This window comes from Juglans microcarpa x Juglans regia, chromosome 7D, assembly GCF_004785595.1.
Source record: "Juglans microcarpa x Juglans regia isolate MS1-56 chromosome 7D, Jm3101_v1.0, whole genome shotgun sequence".
Taxonomy (NCBI): domain Eukaryota; kingdom Viridiplantae; phylum Streptophyta; class Magnoliopsida; order Fagales; family Juglandaceae; genus Juglans; species Juglans microcarpa x Juglans regia.
The window spans coordinates 152,467-171,736 of record NC_054606.1 but is presented as its reverse complement, the minus strand read 5'-3'; the positions used below and the strand labels follow the sequence as shown (position 1 = coordinate 171,736).

Here is a 19,270-nt window from a genome sequence, read left to right as displayed (position 1 = left end):
AAGAACGTTAAGAATCCAACATTGCAGAAAATTCAAATCAAGTATCTAAGAGAAAAAAACAGAGAGCATCTTCAAAAGTCATTCACACACTACCTATAACAATTGGTAATTAAAAGTGGGACCCTCATCTTCACGTTCAAAACAAAAGTTGCATTTACTATAGTAGTTGGTAATTAAAATCGAATAGAAGCTAATGACAAAATAGATATCACAGAGGAATTTAGGAATTTGGCGTGTTTGAGGGCTATGTCGTCGTTGACGACAACTAGTAAAATGTCTCGCCTTCGAGAGAGACAGGAGTCAAGAAAATCAAGGGGCTTCGAGGTTTTGGTCCAGGGAGAGGTCTGTTGACTCTCGATTGACCGTCACGAGAGAGGGGCGATGCCGCGCGAGAGGGAGGCGAAGCAGTGCGTTTCATCTTGTCGTGCGAGAATGTTGTCCAACGATTCTGTGAGAGAGGGGAGAGGGGAACAAACTTCAATCCCCTGAGTGTGTCCACGTTAAAATTAATTTGTGAAACCTACGTGTCATTCAGATATTAGAGGGCTGTTATTTTGGATATGTCGGACGGACCGGTTATAAGATTTGCTCTAAAATAAATCGTAACCCACTAACACACCCTAACACTGACACAGAATTGTAAAAAGACAAATAAAACCTCATATAAACTGACACAAGAACAAAGTAGAATGATAAAAAATAACCACACAACACACATAGATTGCACACGGAAGGGCAAGAAAATTGTTGTTTATTACTGTTCAAGTTGGATAGACTCTTATTATAATAGAATAGATATTTATAACATTATCTTATATATAGTAATATGACCCATTCTCTATAATATTTAGTTTATTATGTAAATCAATCAGTATCAATTAGTATAATTGATTTATTGTATTTTTATTATATTTCTAACTTCATTAATCTATAAATGTGGACAAATTTTATGTAATAGAAAATAATTAAGAATGGTAAAGATGTAGCCCTCATAGTCTCTATCCCTCATTCTCTCTTCTCCATCTATTTTTCTATTTTATTTTATTTTCTACATGGTATCGGAGGTCTTAGCTAATGCGAAGCTTGATTATGTAGACTATTTATTTTAAAGCTAATCCTGTTTAAAGTGTTATTTGGTGTTCTTTTTCATTTATCACACTTCTTTTAGATGTTTCCTACACACTTAACGGATCATCGTTGATGATAAGTATCATATTCAATATGTTATTTAATGTTATTTTCTATTCACCACACATCCTCTAGATGCTTAATATGCATTTAATATATTATCATTCGTGATAAATTTCATATTTAATACGTTATTTAATGTTCTTTCCAATCACACACATTGTTGAAATGCTTCCTATGCCCTTAACGGATCGCCGCTCTCATTTTCATATCAATCTCGTACATCGATTTGTATTTGCTTCCATCCACCAACTTGATAGGATCATCTAATAGAGCAATAAGAGTGTGACACGTGGTATGCATACACAGCAAGTAGCAGTTTAGAATGTCGTGGCGCCAGCAGGAGGAAAGTCACCACTCCCAGAGCGGGAAAGTCACGTTCACGTACGTGCTACTCCAAAAACCAACGAAAAGCACAGGGGCTTATATTCCATGCATGCAATCGCAGCGTATACATCACCCATTCTCGGCCGATGGATTTCTGTCCCCACCTACATCAATGGCTCCATTGCGATTCGCTTCCAATTTTCTACATTATATTTTACTCAATATTTATCATCTATATTAATATTAGTATTTTAAATTAATTACATTCTCTTCTAGCATTTTAGACGTTAATAGTATTAAAATCAAGATAATTTTGTTGGAATTAGGAAAAAAACCTCAATTATACTTTTAAATATTGTGGTTGTAAATAAAATTTGTAGTATTTTACCTAAAAACTAAATTTGTAGGTTTGTTTATGCGGAAAAAAAAAATAAATCAAATATTCACTACTCGGCCAACTGTATATATTTCGCCTTTCATCCACCTTTATCTCTGTCTCTGGGAATCAGAAAAGGGCTCAAGAGAGTTTCCGGATCAGCACGTAAAGTCGTAAACCCTCAGATCTCAATTTCCAGAGTTTCTATGTCTTCTACTATCGAATTCTGAATCAGCCTCCACCACACGCTTCTCTCTCTCTCGTTCGCTAACTCAAATCCGCTTCTGGTTACTAGGTATAACCATCTACAAGCTTTCCTTTTCATTGCTTTTGTTTAGATTTTTTTTAGGTTTCCTAGAAATCTTTACAAAATAGATCGAGCCTTTTGGAAAGTCTTGGATTCAATCGTTTGCTTCTTGTGCGTTTATTCGATTTCTTAAAATTCTAGCTCAAGATTGTTAGCATGCGCTGGAGTTTATTTGAGCTCGGTTATTCAATTAGTGCGGGGGTTCGATGCGTATTGTTTGAGCTATGTTGCAAAGAAATATCTTCGATTTGTTTGATTTTGTACTTTTATTTTTATGTTCAATGCTCAAAGGGAAAAAAGAAGAAGAAATAAAGTTAAAAATTTTGAGATTGTATGGGGAAGGATCAGCTTCTGGAGTATGAGCCAGATCTTGGTTATTTACTGCTAAATATTTTTATCGTAGTGCGGATCGTATTATTGAATGAATATTATCGGCTTTAATGATATCCATTACTTTTTATTCCGAACTTTAGTTTTAGGAGCCTGGGAATGTCAGTGTTTGATCTTAATAATGATGATAGTATTTTCTCTTTTTCTCTCAATGCATCTACGCAATTCTCCGCCTTATTAAATTTGCCTGGTATGTTTATGTTTATGTCTTAGTAGCTGAGTTCCCATCTGGCACTGTTCTGACAGATGACTTCTTAAACAAAGAGGATATGCAAATGTTTTAGTTTTACTCGCTTGTTGTTCAACTCTACAATTGTTAGATTGATCGTGCCTTTTTGGTTGATCATTTTGTTTTGGCCTCCTTTCAATCAATTACCTAGTGATTAGAGTTGGCCTGTGGAGTTATCAATTTACAAGTCGAGTAAGCATCGATGCAGTTGAAATTTTGAGGCAGTGAGAGTTATATATGATATATCCCAACCATAATATGGTAACTTAATTTGAGACTTTCCATCTTATGTAACATGAATGATGTAGTAACATTTCCAATGAGTAGTGTTTTTTCCATAATTGATGTTACATTTACTTATAAAAAAACATCTGCAATCGCTCGTGTTGCATATGCAGTGCTTTTTTGTCCTTTGTTTTGATCATGTGGAGGTTCAAACCATTTATGCAAAAAGAAGCAACTGGTCTTGAAGGCCGCTCTATTGATGTTGGAAATCTTAAGATTCATGTCCGGAATTCCATTGCTGAGGGAGGATTCTCATGTGTCTATTTAGCTCGGGATGCTGTGAATGTTTCAAAGCAGTATGCTTTAAAACACATAATATGTAATGACGAGGAATCACTGGATCTGGTGATGAAGGAGATCTCAGTGATGAAATCCCTCAAAGGACATCCAAATGTTGTTGCACTCTTTGCACACACCATCTTGGATGTGGGACGAACGAAGGAAGCACTCATTGTGATGGAATTTTGTGAGAAGTCCTTAGTTAATGTGCTAGAGAGCAGAGGAGCTGGGTTTTTTGATGAGAAACAGGTCCTCTCAATCTTTAGGGATGTGTGCAATGCTGTTTTTGCAATGCACTGTCAGTCACCGCCTATTGCACATAGGTAAGGATTCTAACTAGGTGCTTTCAAGTTTAATATTTATCAAAGTTAGATAATCTTCTTCTATAGTTGTTTCTTTTTTACTTTTTTTATAAGGCCTCGTTTGTTTTTAGAAATCATCTCAAACTCATCTAATCATTATAACTTTCCTAAACTTTCAAATATAATAAAAAATTCAATTTTTTCAAATCTCAAAACAAAAATAATATTAAAAAATTATATTCTAACAATATTATAACTTTATAATATTTTTATTCAACTTTCATCTCAACTCATCTCACTATCTAAACCAGGCCTAAAGCATACGACTTTTTTTACCGTTCATGCATTTCTCTTGGAATAGTCAATGAAATATAGATGTGCATTTAGCCCCCCATCTCTCTCTCTCTCTCTCTCTCTCTCTCTCTCTCTCTCTCTCTCGTTGTAGTTAATGATTACATAATGGCGATTCTTGGATTGGCTTGTAAATCATGCTTTTACTGATGAGGGTGGCATGACAGCGCTTCAACCTGTTCTCTAAGTTGCATTATTTGTAATAAAAACATGCATGCATGCATACATGGATACATACACATATATTGCTTCAACCATACATCTTGTTTAGTATTTTTTTTTATTTTTATTTCATGTAGATAAAAAAGGGATATCATACAAGTAAACACGAAGAAAAGATTTACCAATTGCATTACTTGTTGGAAGATACTTATTGGGTTCTTTGTGTTGTGACTTGCCAAAGAATGCATGCTATTAGTTTACAGTTCTTCAATTTGATTTTCAGGGACTTGAAAGCCGAGAATCTTCTGTTGGGGCCTGATGGATTATGGAAGTTGTGTGATTTTGGAAGTACCTCTACTAATCACAAGCGATTTGAGAAGCCTGAAGAAATGGGTATTGAAGAAGATAATATCAGGAAGCACACAACACCTGCCTACAGGGCCCCTGAGGTTGAACAAGGAACTTTTCTCTTACAAAGTTATAGTTATGATATTTGGTAGTAAAGTTATTTGATTTTTAGCTTCCTCCTTTTATTGACTTAGATGTGGGATCTCTTCCGGAGAGAACTTATAAATGAGAAGGTAGACATATGGGTAAGTCAATGTGAAACTCTCAATTCAGTGTATGATCTATAAACAATTAGATAATCGTTTCAAATGTGCATTGGGAAACTAATTTTTTTCTCTTGCACTTTGCAGGCTCTTGGTTGCCTCCTCTTCCGGATATGCTACTTCAAAAATGCGTTTGATGGAGAGTCAAAGCTACAAATCTTGAATGGGAATTATCGCGTTCCAGAACTACCTAAATATAGCTCCGCTGTAACAGACCTAATCAGCGACATGCTTCAAGCTTCCCCAGATGACAGACCAGACATCACGCAGGCAAGCGCTTTGCTTGATTGGCCATTCATCTCCATGAATTTAGGTTAGTTTTAGATTATATTGTCCATGGCAATCTTAGGTGCATAGACCATCATCCTGCTTACTTATGCTGGGACCTTATATGATGGTGGCAGGTGTGGTTTCGTGTCAATGAGCAGTTACCTGCTAATTTACACAAGTCTTTGCCAGATAGGCCACCTGAAATGCAGTTTACTGACGTACATGAAGGTGAGGGCATCAAATGTGTACTTTCACATGCAACTTTATTCTCTTTCTGTATGATTGATTAAATTCAATTTCGTAGCATGGCTGAGATTAAGAAAAAAATATTTTCGTTAGTGCTTGAAATTGGAGAATGCCACAAATGTTTGAGATTGCTTTCAGTTGAAGTGATATTGATATTTTATGGCAATCCTATAGGTATTTCAAAGCCTGCAAGTAAGGCTCATCCAGTGCCGCGTAGAAGTCCACCACCGCCACCTTCATCTGCAGAACCAACTAGAAACACATCGCACCCTTCATCTAGGACTGGGGGAGGTCAGGGGCAGCTTGGTGCTTTCTGGTCCACTCAGCATGCAAAGGACTCGGTTGCTGCTGAGGACACAACAATACCCAAATTTGATGAAGAGCCAACTAGCTATAGCACAACAAAACATGATCAATACCCAGAGAATCATCCTTTGCCTAGGAGCACTACCCCTGCTAAAGAGGTAAATATGCAAACCCATGCAGTCCGAAGAAATGCGCTCAAGCCTGGGGATGGCCCTTCCAAGGACTTTGAGATAACGTTTTCCCAGAAGGATACAGACCATGGCTTGGAGAGGCTAAAACCATCTAAAACTGAGAGCACATCTGCTTTTCAAGATGAAGCTTTTAACACTTTTGTTGCTGAATTTGATACGAATAAGTTCAGCTCTGGAGTTAGTAATAGCAAATCAGGAAAAGAGGAAGCATTAGAGGTCGAGGTAGAGAAGTTGAAGGAGGAGCTGAAGCAAGCTAACTTGGATAAGGCTGAAATAACTTCCAAATTTGAAAAGCTGTCTGCCATTTGCCGATCTCAAAGGCAGGAGATACAGGAGCTGAAGCAAGCACTCGCGGCTAGAACTCCACCACATAAAGATGCTTCAAAAAATCAAACTTTGTCTGGAATACGATCTGCAACCCATTTGGTAATGTATTCTTTGAATTTTGTTTGCTACTGTTGTAATTGTCTGAATTTGGTGGGTTTTGTCTCCGTCATGCTTTTTGTCTTATGGTATTCGTTCTCCTTTTAGCATGGGGAGAAGATTGAAGGGGCAGGTTGGGAAGTACAGCGAGAGAAATCGGATGGGAATACTGGAAGCCTGGAGCCAAAGCCATGGCATGCATTTGCTGAGGAACCTAAGGTGCAGCAGCCGCTTTCAACAGACAACCCTTCAAAATCTGTTAGGACAAGAAATATTAGCCAGAACAAGCAGGCTGCTCTAGTAAATACTGGTTTTGATACTTGGGGTTTTGGAACAGAGAGTTTTTCTGTTGCTTCGACTGCCAGCCCTCAGATATCCAGACCCAATGGTGAAGGATATAATTCTCAGCGCTTTGGTGAGGCAAAGATGACAGAGAGCAAGCCAGCTTCTCAACCTGCTGGATGGGCTGGTTTTTAACTTGGCCGATCTGGCAAGGGTATAATGGTGGTATAGAACCTTGGCATCCTTCGTTGCACCCTTCGGTGCTGGTAGCAAAAACTGAGGATAGAGAAATTCTAGAGATATTTGGTTTTTTGGAATTAATTCGTGCTGTTGAGTGCTTGTGAGTTGGAGATCTTGCCATGCGGTGACCATTTACACATGCTTTTGTGTACACTACAATTATATACTTTATGTGTGTCTCAGTTGGTGGTTAAGAAAATAATCAATTTCTGTCCATCTTGTTGGTACTCATGGTGTTGGCATACGGAAGGCAAGGGATACGTGGGGTTGTTGTGTAAGTTGTGCTTGCACAGGTTTGACCCCTGTTTTAGTGTGCTGCATAGCAGATAGCTGTTTGTAGTTACTCTGTAAAGATATGCCCCCAAACGATAAAACTGCAACGTTTTCAAATCCCCCTATCACTCAAACCGCCATTCCTGCCAGGTAAGAAAAATACAAATTTATTAATAGTTATTTTCTTAATCATTAAAAAAAAAAAAATTAAAATACACAAATAGGTATATTTGAGAGTCATACTACTATTTTCATCGATTTAAGACTTTGGGATGTATTATTGGTCGTTAATTTGAACCTATATATCCTTGTCGGAATGTTTGAAAAGCTGGATGGAATCATGGTGGTTTGCTTCATTTTTCAATTAAACTCTTCGCACTAGACCGTCAACCTAGAAGGTAAACTTAATGGTAAATTGTTGAATGATGGTTCTTTCAACGTGACTTTAGGCTTCCCAGAGCTTTTTTCTTCACATCTACCGCCGGAAATGGACTTGGCTTGGACGAAAATTTCCTTTCTTAATAATCAAAATCTAAGATATTTTTAATATAGTTAGATGATTGTGATTGATTGTAAAATAGGTTATAAAATAATTGTAGAGCTAATTGCAAAATTAATATATAGATTTTCACATTTTTGCAATTCAAGAATTCAGTTTTTAACTTTTATAAAATTGATATTTGAATTTTTAAGAAATCCACAATTTAATATTTTTCAAATTTTATAATTAACAAATTAACGATAGATTACGTGTCAATCTATGATTGGCAGCCATGTGACATCAATATTCACGTTAGCGAATCAAGCACTAACACGTGGCATACGACTGCCACGTCAATCACACTGTTAATTTTCTAATGGCAAAATTAAAAGTAGGCGAGTTTTTTAAAATTCAAGTACTAAATTTTGCACAATTTGAAAACTGAAGACTCCAAATGTAAAAAATAAAAATTTAAGTACTACAGTTGAATTAACCCATAATTGTAAGAGAGATAATCGTGTTATTGTCCTTGACCATTACAAAACAGAATCTCAGAAAAAAGTTTTTGCTAGAAAAAACATGAACATATTAAAAAAAAATAATATTAAATATAATTTAAGAATGTATAAGATTTATGTTTTTTTTTAAAAAGAAAATGGACATATTTGCACAAACTATACAAATCATTTTTTGATAAAAAAAAAACACAAACGGAAGAGTTTCGAAGTTTTTATTTGAAAAAACGTGGACTTCAGTCTAGCTATTGATTTTGTATTAAAAAATAATAATCCTCTAAATAATAATAAAATTTATAAGTTGATACTACTCAATATAATTTTAGAATATATATAAATTAATGGTAAGATATCTCAGCAACTTTTTTTAAAGACAGAGACGGAGTACGCACAAAACAAACGGAAGAGCGGAACTCAAACTAAACGGTAAATTGAAAACAAAATCCCCACTTTATAATTTAGTTTCAAATCCGTCACCAGACAAAAAGGGGAAAAACAGAAGAAGAAGAAAGTCGCACTCGCGAGCCTCTGACACACTCCGAGCCCCAATTCTGCTCCCACTGCTCTCTCTCCCTTTGTTTCTCTTCGGTAATCACCGTTCAATTCTGTGGTCTTCAGTGTGGTTAACGAATCGGAAATTCGCTTTGCAACGGCGTCATTTCTCAGTGTCTGTTTAAGCTGAATCGAGCAATCTTTGGCCTGCTTCGCTCTTCGATTGGCTGGGATTTTTTGGGGTGCTTCTTTCGAATTGGTAGCGGTTTCATTATTTGGGTGGTAAACTGGCTATGGATTACGAGCCGTACGATAGCAGTGGTAAATGCTCCCGCAAAACTTTATATCTTTTGAGGGTGATTAGGGTTTTGCCTCCTTTTTGGTGTGTTTTGTTTGCGGCAGCTTGAATTTTGTGTATGTTTCTTGAGGTGTTTTGGGTTTCTTGGAGGGAAAGAATTAAGTTTCAGGGTTTTGGATTATGATTAATGGCAGTCTTTTTGGAAATTTGGTTTCTGTATTTCTTTAGGTTGCTTCTGGACTTCTTAATTTAGGTTGTTTGTGATGAATGGTGCAAGTTTTGTTTTTATTGCTCGGATAATGTCTTTAAATTCTAAAGTCTGGATCTTTTGTATGATTTATGAGCTTAAACCCGTTTCCGTTACCAAAATGGTCTCAAAGAACATAGAAAGAGTGTAATCATGCGTAAGTCAACCGTTTTTTTACTATTCTTTTTATTTATTTATTATTATTCTTCTTCATTTTCCCCCCTTTGGGAATAGTCTTCATGAGACTGGTTTTCTTGCTGTGGAGGGACTAAATCAGATTAAATTGCATGCATAACATGTCAACTCCTGGAAAACATCCCGAATACTATGTCGTGTTTCATTTCTCTTCTCTGAATTCCAGCGGAAATGTGTCCAGTTATTTTCTATTTTGATAAATGCCGTGTTGCATTTAAAAAAAAATTGCAGGAACAGATGATGATCTTCCTCCAACACATCAAAACAGAATTCCTCGAGGAGGCCGTGTTGCTGGGAATGGAAGATCTGCCGTGGGCTCCGTCCCATATCCCAGGATATATGGTGAGACTGATATGGAAACCCAAATCCACCAACTTGAGCAAGAAGCATACAGTTCAGTTTTAAGAGCCTTCAAAGCTCAAGCCGATGCCATTACTTGGGTACTTTTGGTCATTTTGCTTTCATGAATCTAATGTATTTGAACTTCTTTTTTATCAAGTTTAAATTACTGCCACATGCAATCCTTTTCTGCAGGAGAAGGAAAGTTTAATAACGGAACTCAGAAAAGAGTTGAGACTATCAAATGAGGAGCACAGAGAGCTTTTAGGACGGGTTAATGCAGATGACGTCATACGGAGGATAAGGTCTGATAGATTTAAGATTTATGAAACAAGCACTGTTTATTTGAGAAGTACAATCCGTTAAATTGTAGCAAGAATTTATCTCTTTTGTCTGATAATGGGCACTGCATTGGGTAATTCCAATAGGGAGTGGAGACAGGCAGGTGGCCATCAATCTGGCATGCTGAGTACAGGTCAAGCTGTTCATGATCCTGTACCCAGTCCCACTGTTTCTGCATCTCGCAAGAAACAGAAGATAACCCATTCGGTACCTTCACAATCCTATGGTGGGCCATCTCCACCATTTCACCAACCAGCCATTGCTACATCTCACCAGCCATCCTCGTCGACAGCAAAGCGAGGATCACTGCCAGGACCCAAGGCAAAGAAGCAGAAAGCTGTAAGTTAAATTTTGTAAAGTTATGAAATTTGGAATTATACATGCAAAAGATCCTTCTTAATTCGTTTATGTAAGTTTGGACTGATACCATAAAATTTTTGGAACTTTTTTGTTTGATTGGTTTGTTTCCTTGCTTTTCCATTTTATTTTACAGGGTACAGTCTTACCCGTTGCGTCTTCAATGAAGCAGTACCCTCTGTCCGGTCCAAGTGGGAGGGGTCAAGTTGCTAATAGAGTTTCTTCTGCTGCTGTTGCGAGTCAGCCTCCTGAAGGAGCGACATTGGATCCATTGATTGGGAGGAGAGTGAGGACCAGGTGGCCAGATGACAATAACTTTTATGAAGCTGTCATAACTGACTACAATCCTGTTGAGGTGTATATATGGCTCTTGATTGCCGCTAATCTAGATTCTAGTGATATAGTTGGCTGATTTCCCTTTTTGTCAGGGGCGACATGCTTTGGTCTACGATATTGGCTCAGCCAATGAGACATGGGAGTGGGTCAATCTTTCAGAGGTATATCTGATGCTTTGTCACCATGGCCTACAGTATTTTCTACCCAAATCTTATTTTAGGTTCACTTTTGTCTAAGCCTTTCAATTCACTAATACACTGATTTGGAGTTCCATAGAGAAAATAAAGAGAGGCAAAGATAGAGAGAAATCTCTCACATATTGATTGGATATTGTTCACAAGAGAGGGCCCGAGAGGGAGAGCTCCTTTCATTCCCGCATTTCTCTGCGCATCTAATTATGGTTGACAACATCGAAAATTCTATGCTAATTACTGGGCTGATCTTAGTGGAACAATTTAATCCACTTGGCCTTAGTTTGTTTTATGTTGTTGTGGTTATAATCTATCTTTCAAAGAGTACCACCCTTCATGGAGTCTATGTCTAGTGCTTCTTTGTAATACTCAAGATTGATTATAGGAAGATGGTGAATGAGATCCCGCATTGCTTAGGAGGGATAAGGTCTTACCCTCTATAATGATTCTTAGTCTCTATAATGATTCTTAGGGCTCGTTTGTTTTCGGAGATGAGATGAGATTAAAGTTAAAAAGTTGAATAAAATATTGTTAGAATATATTTTTTAATATTATTTTTGTTTTGGGATTTGAAAAAGTTGAATTGTTTATTTTATTTTGTATTGGAAGTTGGGAAAGTTGTAATGATTAAATGAGATAAGATGAGATGAGATGAGATGTTTTCTGAAAGTAAACGAGGCCTTAGTGTTTGTTTGGTTTTCAGTTTGGAAGCTTATAAAGTGCTTTTAGGCTCTTTTATAGAAAAAATGGTATGCTTGGTAAATTTGTAAGTGTTTTAAGCACATAAAAAAGGTTGAAAATCAATTTATTTATTTATTTATTTTTTTAAAAAAGCACCAAATTGAAACTTTTGTTGAAAAGCTCCTACAGATAACGTAAAGCCACTGTAACTAACTTTAAACGTGCTTTAGCCACATGTTTGTCAAACAATAAACAATTTTTTAATAGTAGTACTTTTTAACAAAGCTCTATTACCTACAACAATCCCAAACAAGCATTGAGACTCTAATTGTAACCTTGAATAGTCCTTTTAGATTATAGGCCTAAATATGGTTTGAGCTTTCGTTGGATTGTTACAAATGGTATCAGAAGCAGGTTCAACTAAAAATATAGTTGACCCATGTCACCTATGGTGGAATGGCCTGACGAGAATGTTAGGGATTTAAGGATGGAGATTATAATACCCCGAATTGAGTGTATGAAGATGGTGAATGGGATCCCACATTACTTGGGAGGGAAAAGTTCTTGTCCTTTATAAGGATTTCAAGGGACGCCAATTGTAATCTTGGTTCGCTACAAAGGAACACTCGACATCATTTATTGGTGGTAGTATATGCCACAACGATAATTGATTAGTATATGCTACAACAATAATTGATATGGTCCATTTTCCAGGAAACTACTCAAATTTTATCATACATTCTTCAGCTTATTGTTACAACTCAACTCTTTATTTTCTAGGATTTATGCTTGGTTTAACTTCAGTAGTTCACTTGTTTATGCATCATATCACTGATTTGCCTTTTTATGTTCAAATTAGATTTTCTTGTGGCCGGCTACTTTCATGAAGCTCTCTTCTTTTTTCTTTTCCCCCTTTTTCCCGAAGATTTTATATATTGGTTGCAAACACATTCTGAGTCATTATTCTTAATGCAGATCTCTCCTGAAGATATTCAATGGGTAGGGGAGGATCCTGGAATCTCCCATCGATCTGGTTATGGTGGATTCAGTCATGGGATTAATAGATCTGTAGGCCACGACAGTATTCCAAGTGTAGGACGAGGTAGGGGGGTTACAAAGGGCCATTCCAGAAAAGATTTTCTGCCATCACAAAATGGCATTGGAAAGAAGGCCCCAGAGGATATAAAAATTCTTCAGACAGATACTCTGATCAAGGAGGTAAGTGAAAGCAGGGCGATACATATTTAGTTGAGTTGTTAATTTGTTTCCGTCTGTATAATTTTCTGGTGAATTTGGACAGGTAGAGAGAGTTTTTGGTGCAATTCATCCAGATCCTCTTGAAATTGAAAAGGCCAAGAAAATGTTGAAGGTATAAGAAGGGAAAACCATGGTACCTCGTGGAAGGCTTTCGCTTGTCCTTTGTTTCTTGTTGAGATTTGTTACATTTCTAGCTCTCTGTTTAAAATCTGGCTTACAAATTCTAACTGCAGGAACAAGAACAAGCACTTATCGATGCAATTTCAAGGCTTAATGAGATTTCTGATGGCGAAAGTGGTACTTTTCATTTGACCTTGCATCATTCTTAAGAGCTTAAGTTGCCCTATGCCAAGCTAATGATAGAAATGCCTCCAGCAATGAAGGCGGTTTAAGCTGTCCATATTGAGCGTGTCCTCTTTCTTAGCACTGGAAATAGAATGGAATTGTTTCTGATTCTATGAATGTGAAATATAATACTGAATGTGATATGTGCAGGGAGTCTAAACGTTGATTAATGATTTTGTACTTGAAAAGAAGCTTTTTACTCCCCTTATTAACACGTTCATACCTTTTCTTGCAATGAAAGCCAATTATCTGAGTTGATTTCCTTCTTAATGCTTCATGTTTGTTCGTTTTTCCCCCTTTAAACAGATGAGGGTGGCCACCAATTCTCGCTTGGGCAGTCAATGGATCGAGAATGATTAGGGACTGGTTCTGACAGTAAGCAGCATGGCACATGCTCGTGGTGATAAAAGGTTTGGAGGGTTATAAGATGGCCAGTGATAAGACTAAAATCAAACATCTGATATTAGAGCTACTTTCTAGGATAATGCCATCTTCCAATTTAATGAAAGGAAACATTAAATTTATTTTAGCTGGGTAGTAATTTATTTGTTAACAGTAAGAGTTCACGTAGGAAAGGCTGATGCTGGTGTACATTGCTTGATTAGTGACTAACTGATCATGTACAAAATTCTCACTCCGCCCCCCCCCCCCCCCCCCTCTCTAAAACGCAATTTAATGAAAGGAAACAGTTCTTAATTGTGATGCACGTCATGTGGTTAAAAAGGGCTCCCTTTCATTTTGCTCCGGGGATTATCTCAAGGAGTAAAATTAAAATTAAATGTGGTTATTCGTAAGGAGTAGATTGATGAACGTAGCAATTTGAAACGAGAAAAAATTGCTGCAGTTTACTGTGATCAGGCATTGCTACCTATAAGAAAGATGAGCCTTTCAATTGTGGGTAGCGTCCTTTTGAATTTCATCAGAAGCTTATTCACAGTTGCAAGACAGTGGATCAGAATCCAGTGGACTAATGTGGATGTTAGTTGGGAGGCTTGAAGCGGAATAACATCGGACGGCCTACCACTCCGTATGATCTTTACGATGAAGTCACCAATATACAAGTGCAAATGGGGAGAGCGTGACCTTAGATTTTTGGCTGGCCTGGCTCAAGCTCAGCTTTGTTCGCTGATTCGGGTGTTAAACAAAGTGTGCAACTTTGTTTAAAATCATCGAGATCAAACTGTTTCGATTAAAATGCTCTTTTAGGGAATTGGGAATTTTGAGGATCGACGCCACTAAATAATTTTGTTGTGCTCTGACCTTTGTTGGTTCATTTACCTTCCATTATTTTTGTTTGGTGAACTTGGGCTTGATGCATCGGTCCACCAAGAAAAACAAACACATTTCTGTCGCCCAAATCAATTGATGTATTGCGTATGGCAGGCAACGAAGTAAAGACATATTTCACTGCTTCTAATGAATTATTAGGCTTGCCCATGATTGATAAGTTATTTATTTACATCAAACTTTGTTATGGACGAATGTGATATTTGTTTTAAAATGAACATGAAAAAATATGGTAGATAATCCATAAACAAAGGCGAAAATGATATATGGACACGGTACACGATGTCTATGGTTTCCTTGCGAAAGACAAATGGTACAAAGTAACAGGCAAATGAAGAAGATCCATCTTACAGGGAAGACCAGAAGGTAGGTCTACAACTTTCTAAATAGTAGTGTAAACCCCTTTTCTTAGTTAAAATATAGTCACATAAATATACAGAAGCAACTAAAAGTGGTGGTCAGTTTTACCTCACCTCCTAGGTCGCTTTTTAGGCCGCTTTAAGGCCACCACTTCCTTTACTCCACTCTCCTTTCCACGCTTCGCTGAAACTGCATTGGCCTTGGCTAGTTTTTTTTGGTGGCCTACCAACACTCCGCTTCGATGGGCTACTCTCCTCCTCATCCCCCTCCTCCTCCGCATGTTTCTTATTACTGCTTTGCCTCAGCACCCTCTCATTCCTATTATGCCCCTTCCCAATGTGCCTCGTTTTCTGCTCCTTACTACCACTCTTCAACGTTTCCGTGGGAGAATTCCGCTTAATCCTTCTCAAGAAATCCGCCGCACTTCTTTTCTTTTCCAATGCCAATGCTTCCATTTTCTTCTTCTTGTCAGTTTTGGGGGTAGTCTCGACTTGATTGGCTAGACTGGTTTTTGAGTTAGGGCTCGTGCTCATTTGTCTCCTGCTGGAAGCACTACTAGTAGTATTGTTTGTTGGGTTCTTGTTGCTCCTTCTCAAGCTTCGGACTCCAGTTACAGGCTTGTCTTTGGCATTGGTTTTCATCATGTCTTCCGCTGCAGCATCCGTAGAGGGCTTAATGGGTGGTGTCTTTGGATCAAGAGCTGGCTTCTTCTCATCGCTTATTTGATTCTCTTTCTGACAAACGGTAGCGGCAGAGGAACTTGATTTAGCCGAAATGAAGCTTCGTTTACGGCAAACAATCATGGGAACAGATGCGTTGGGCTTTGCAAGCAATGAATGAGATCTTTCTGGTTCAGCTTTAGGTTGGAATACTGCTGTATTTAGTGTTGGTGAATTTTGTGTTGGGAAGGAGTCACTGCGTTTTGGGATTTCATTCAACACAAGGTGGCGAAGCTGGTGGGCGGCGATTGATTCAACGGAGGACTTGGGAAAGAAAAGGGTGGCGTTGTTGAAGAGGAGCAGGAGATCTCGGTAGAATGCGAGGGTGCATGTGGAATAGTTGCCCTTGTGGAGTCTGCTTTCTACCGTTTCAAAATCCACGTGCTGCCTGACCACATTATTGTACTTGTCCGTTTCCTGCACAGTATTGGGCAAAGACCAACGTTATCATCAATGTTAACCGAAGAAGACATTAACCATGATCGCTTTGCTTTCCTCCCCCCTTTTCTTTTTAACCAATAGGTAAGATCTCGCAAGTATCTATGAACCGACCTAAAATAAAAAGATCAGTGATTTCGTGCCATGTTAGTTAGATATGGGCTGAAGCTAAACCTAACAAGAAGTGCATAGCTAATTGTCGCCTTTTGTACAAGACAAATTAGAATTTTTTTCCCTGGAAAAATCAAAACCTATTTGTTTACTAATTAAGTACACAGTTAAAAATAAACATAGCAGAAAATTCTTTTCAAACAAAATTACTATCGCTAGTATGGGAAATTGTCCAGAAATCCCGCTACCATGGTGAGTTCTTTTTAGGCCTCCTTTGTTTTCAAGAAACATCTCATCTCATCTCACTTCATCATTATAACTTTTTAAAATCTCCACACAAAATAAAATTAACAATTCAACTTTTTCAAATTCCAAAACAAAAATAATATTAAAAAATATATTATAATAATATTTTTTTTAACTTTTTAACTTTAATCTCATCTCATCTCTGAAAACAAACGAGTCCTTAACTTCTTCGCTCTCATAAATGCAGAAATTTACGGAAGCAAGGTCCAGAGCAGCAGAGCCATACGAAACTTTACGTCAGAAACTTGAAAAATGAAAACACCTAATTGAGCTTTTATTAATATAAAACGACTCTTTATTTGAACCACCTACGACTTTGCGCTGGCCTATATTAGTAGATGACATATACATATGGAACTTTAAGACAAACCTTTTTATTTGAACCACCTATGAGCTATGACACTTGATAGGTCACGTAACTTAAAAAAAAAAAAAAAACGATAAAATAAATAAATCAATACACTTTTTTGAAAGGTAAATCCGAAGTTAAAAACACAGAGAGAGGATCGTAGGCAAGACAAAAAATATAAATTTTGATTTTGACAAGTCAAAGTTGAAAGTTATGTTTTTTAATCTTACCAATACATATAAAAAAAGACTAGACAAACAAAACAAATACTACTTTCCCTATTTCTGGGTAAAGAAAAAAAAGACTGGTGGTGATTATACAGAGGGATTTGAAAATTAATGAGTCAGTCCCAGTTACACTCATCGACTGAACAAGTCCGTCCTCAAGTGCGTGTGCGTGTGCGTGTGTGTTTGAGGCTACGAAGAACCAACTTTAATTTATACCGACGACCAAACTATGCATGTGGTCCCAAAATTATAAATCATCAATTGCACTTGCCCAAGTTAAGCGTTAATATTAAATTGCCAAAAAGGAAAAAAAAAAAAAAAGTCCACTGAATCTATAACTATATCAACCTAAATCATTTCAAGTCAAAACAAAATAAGAATTAATATAAAAATCCTATCCCATTGTTTATACGCAACAATTATTTATTCATAAATTAGATTGAGTCACATGCGATCAAGTTAAAATCTTGAATGTTTTACCTTCTCCTTCAATCCTCTAATTGCTAGAATGATTAAAGAAATCTATTAAAATTAAAATTATATTTTTAAATTGAAAATTTAGATTTTGAAACTAATTACCTCAAACTACTCAATTTTTCAACTAATCTGCTTTTAGTAGTCAATTTATCCAAAACAAAATAGGAAAACGATATATAAAGAAGGGCAATCAATTAAATGACTTAATTTTTCTAAAAAACTTATTTAAAAAAAAAAAAAAACTAATAATGATAAATAATAATGCGTGGAATTCTAAATATGCCCCCCCCCATTGAGCAGAAATGGACCAATACCTGGCTTTCAAGCCGGCGCTCGAACAATGAGCTGTTATTATTATGCCCTCTGATTATATCCAAAATCCTAACCAACGGCTGCGATTTCGCGGTGAGGTCCATGATCTCCGACGGCTCCTGGCCGCTCGCAATCTCCTTTCTCTGGCTCCTCTTCCTCTTCCTCTTACGAGTCAAACTCGCGGAGCTTTGCATGTCGCTGCTCTCCCTCGTCCTCCCTCCATTCGACTGAGCCGCCGAGTCAGTCGGTAAGTCCGACAAGTTGCCACCTTTTCTCTCATGAGTTGGCTCGACGGACTCTGACTCGTTTTTCCCAACAGTATCCGAGCTTCCGTCGTCCGAATGCTCCACAACCGGTTTTGAACCGCTAAATCCCGGATCCGCTCGATGCGAACCGGTGTTAAACGTTTCATGTTCCATTCTTTCGCTTTCTTTACCATCTTTTCCTTTAGAACAGGTAGTGTTGGACTCGTTAACGGAACGATTGTCCCGGTCCGATTCGTCTCCGGTTCTTTCCGGTTCGTCCTTTTTGTCATTTTCTGATCTCTCTTCCCCGTCCTCCAGATCTGGTTTTCCTGGGCGACTAATTCCATTATCTTTGAAGCTCAGCTCCCGCTCCCGCTCTTCCTCCAACCTTTTCACCTTCAGCTCCAAGGACCTTCCTCAGGTCAGGAATAAACAAAAATAAATCTCAGATCCGAAATTAGAAATTTTGTAAGTCTCAAAAAAAAAAAAAAAAAAAAAAAAGAGAGAGAGAGAGGAGGAGAAGAGGAAGAAGAAGATTTACAGGATGGAAACGTCGTAACGTTGGACCTCTTGCTTAAGATCGGAAACGCGTATTTTCCTCAACTCGTCGAGCCAGGGAATAGTATGATCAACATCGGCGGTTCCGTTGGGTAAGGGTGGGGTAAGGTAATGGTTAGGGGGATTGAAACGGCGGAGGAGTTCGTGGTACTTGAGTTGACAGTTGGTAGGGGTGGTGAAGAGGTGAGGGAGAGAGGTCTTGTTCTGGAGCTCCTGGGAGACGGAGTCCCAGTCGGTGAGACCATGGCGCTTGACGGCGCATGCTAGCAAGAGCTCCTCCCAGGATCCCCAGGTTTGGTTATGTGGTATGGCCAACATGAGGTGGATGTTGGTTGGTTGATGATTCCGATTGCGATTACTCAAATTTAGTACAGATTATTCATTAAAGTAAAAGGAAAAAGCTAGGGCTGGCTTGGTTTGGTTAAATAATAACATAAGCTTTCGAGTTTCGTCGTAGTTTCTGTCCCTGGTTTTTTCTCTTCCCTTCCCTTCCATTTCCTTCCATTTTCTATTTATTTGAGTTATCGGAAAGGTTTTTATTAGGATGGGGTTTGCCGGTTTGGGGGCCGAGTCTTGCAAACATTCTCACGAGTCACCATTTGCGTTTTTCTTTTCTTTTTTTTCTCCTGTGTTTTGATCCATGCATCCATCCATCCATCCATGATCCAACCATCTATCTGGATCTCGAGCGACCACGTAACTGGGCTTCGTCGTGCCTAATTACCATTGCATCCCCGTGCATTCATCTCAATTCCTGTGCCTGTCTT

The 19,270-nt window shown here is 37.8% G+C and overlaps 3 protein-coding genes across 3 annotated transcripts; 2 read left to right on the top strand and 1 right to left on the bottom strand.

The window, feature by feature from the left end:
- Window positions 1-1,957: 1,957 nt before the first annotated feature.
- On the top strand, window positions 1,958-6,992 carry LOC121240076 (probable serine/threonine-protein kinase DDB_G0280111). The gene is made up of 8 exons (XM_041137532.1): window positions 1,958-2,186; window positions 3,216-3,704; window positions 4,480-4,645; window positions 4,739-4,789; window positions 4,895-5,077; window positions 5,212-5,305; window positions 5,498-6,246; window positions 6,352-6,992. The coding sequence occupies exons 2-8, from the start codon at window positions 3,241-3,243 to the stop codon at window positions 6,718-6,720; spliced, it is 2,076 nt and encodes a 691-aa protein (XP_040993466.1). The 5' UTR covers window positions 1,958-2,186; window positions 3,216-3,240; the 3' UTR covers window positions 6,721-6,992.
- A 1,442-nt stretch (window positions 6,993-8,434) lies between these two features.
- On the top strand, window positions 8,435-13,810 carry LOC121238390 (protein EMSY-LIKE 3-like). The gene is made up of 10 exons (XM_041135238.1): window positions 8,435-8,847; window positions 9,498-9,706; window positions 9,801-9,910; window positions 10,034-10,286; window positions 10,441-10,659; window positions 10,733-10,801; window positions 12,488-12,730; window positions 12,813-12,881; window positions 13,003-13,066; window positions 13,421-13,810. Exons 1-10 carry the CDS (start codon window positions 8,820-8,822, stop codon window positions 13,468-13,470), a joined length of 1,314 nt encoding a protein of 437 aa, XP_040991172.1. The 5' UTR covers window positions 8,435-8,819; the 3' UTR covers window positions 13,471-13,810.
- An 858-nt stretch (window positions 13,811-14,668) lies between these two features.
- LOC121238389 lies at window positions 14,669-19,253 on the bottom strand. Its single transcript, XM_041135237.1, is given in 4 exon segments — window positions 14,669-14,978; window positions 14,980-15,897; window positions 17,703-18,357; window positions 18,487-19,253. Coding segments are annotated over 4 exon segments (2,016 nt in total). The 5' UTR covers window positions 18,822-19,253; the 3' UTR covers window positions 14,669-14,870.
- Window positions 19,254-19,270: the final 17 nt, after the last annotated feature.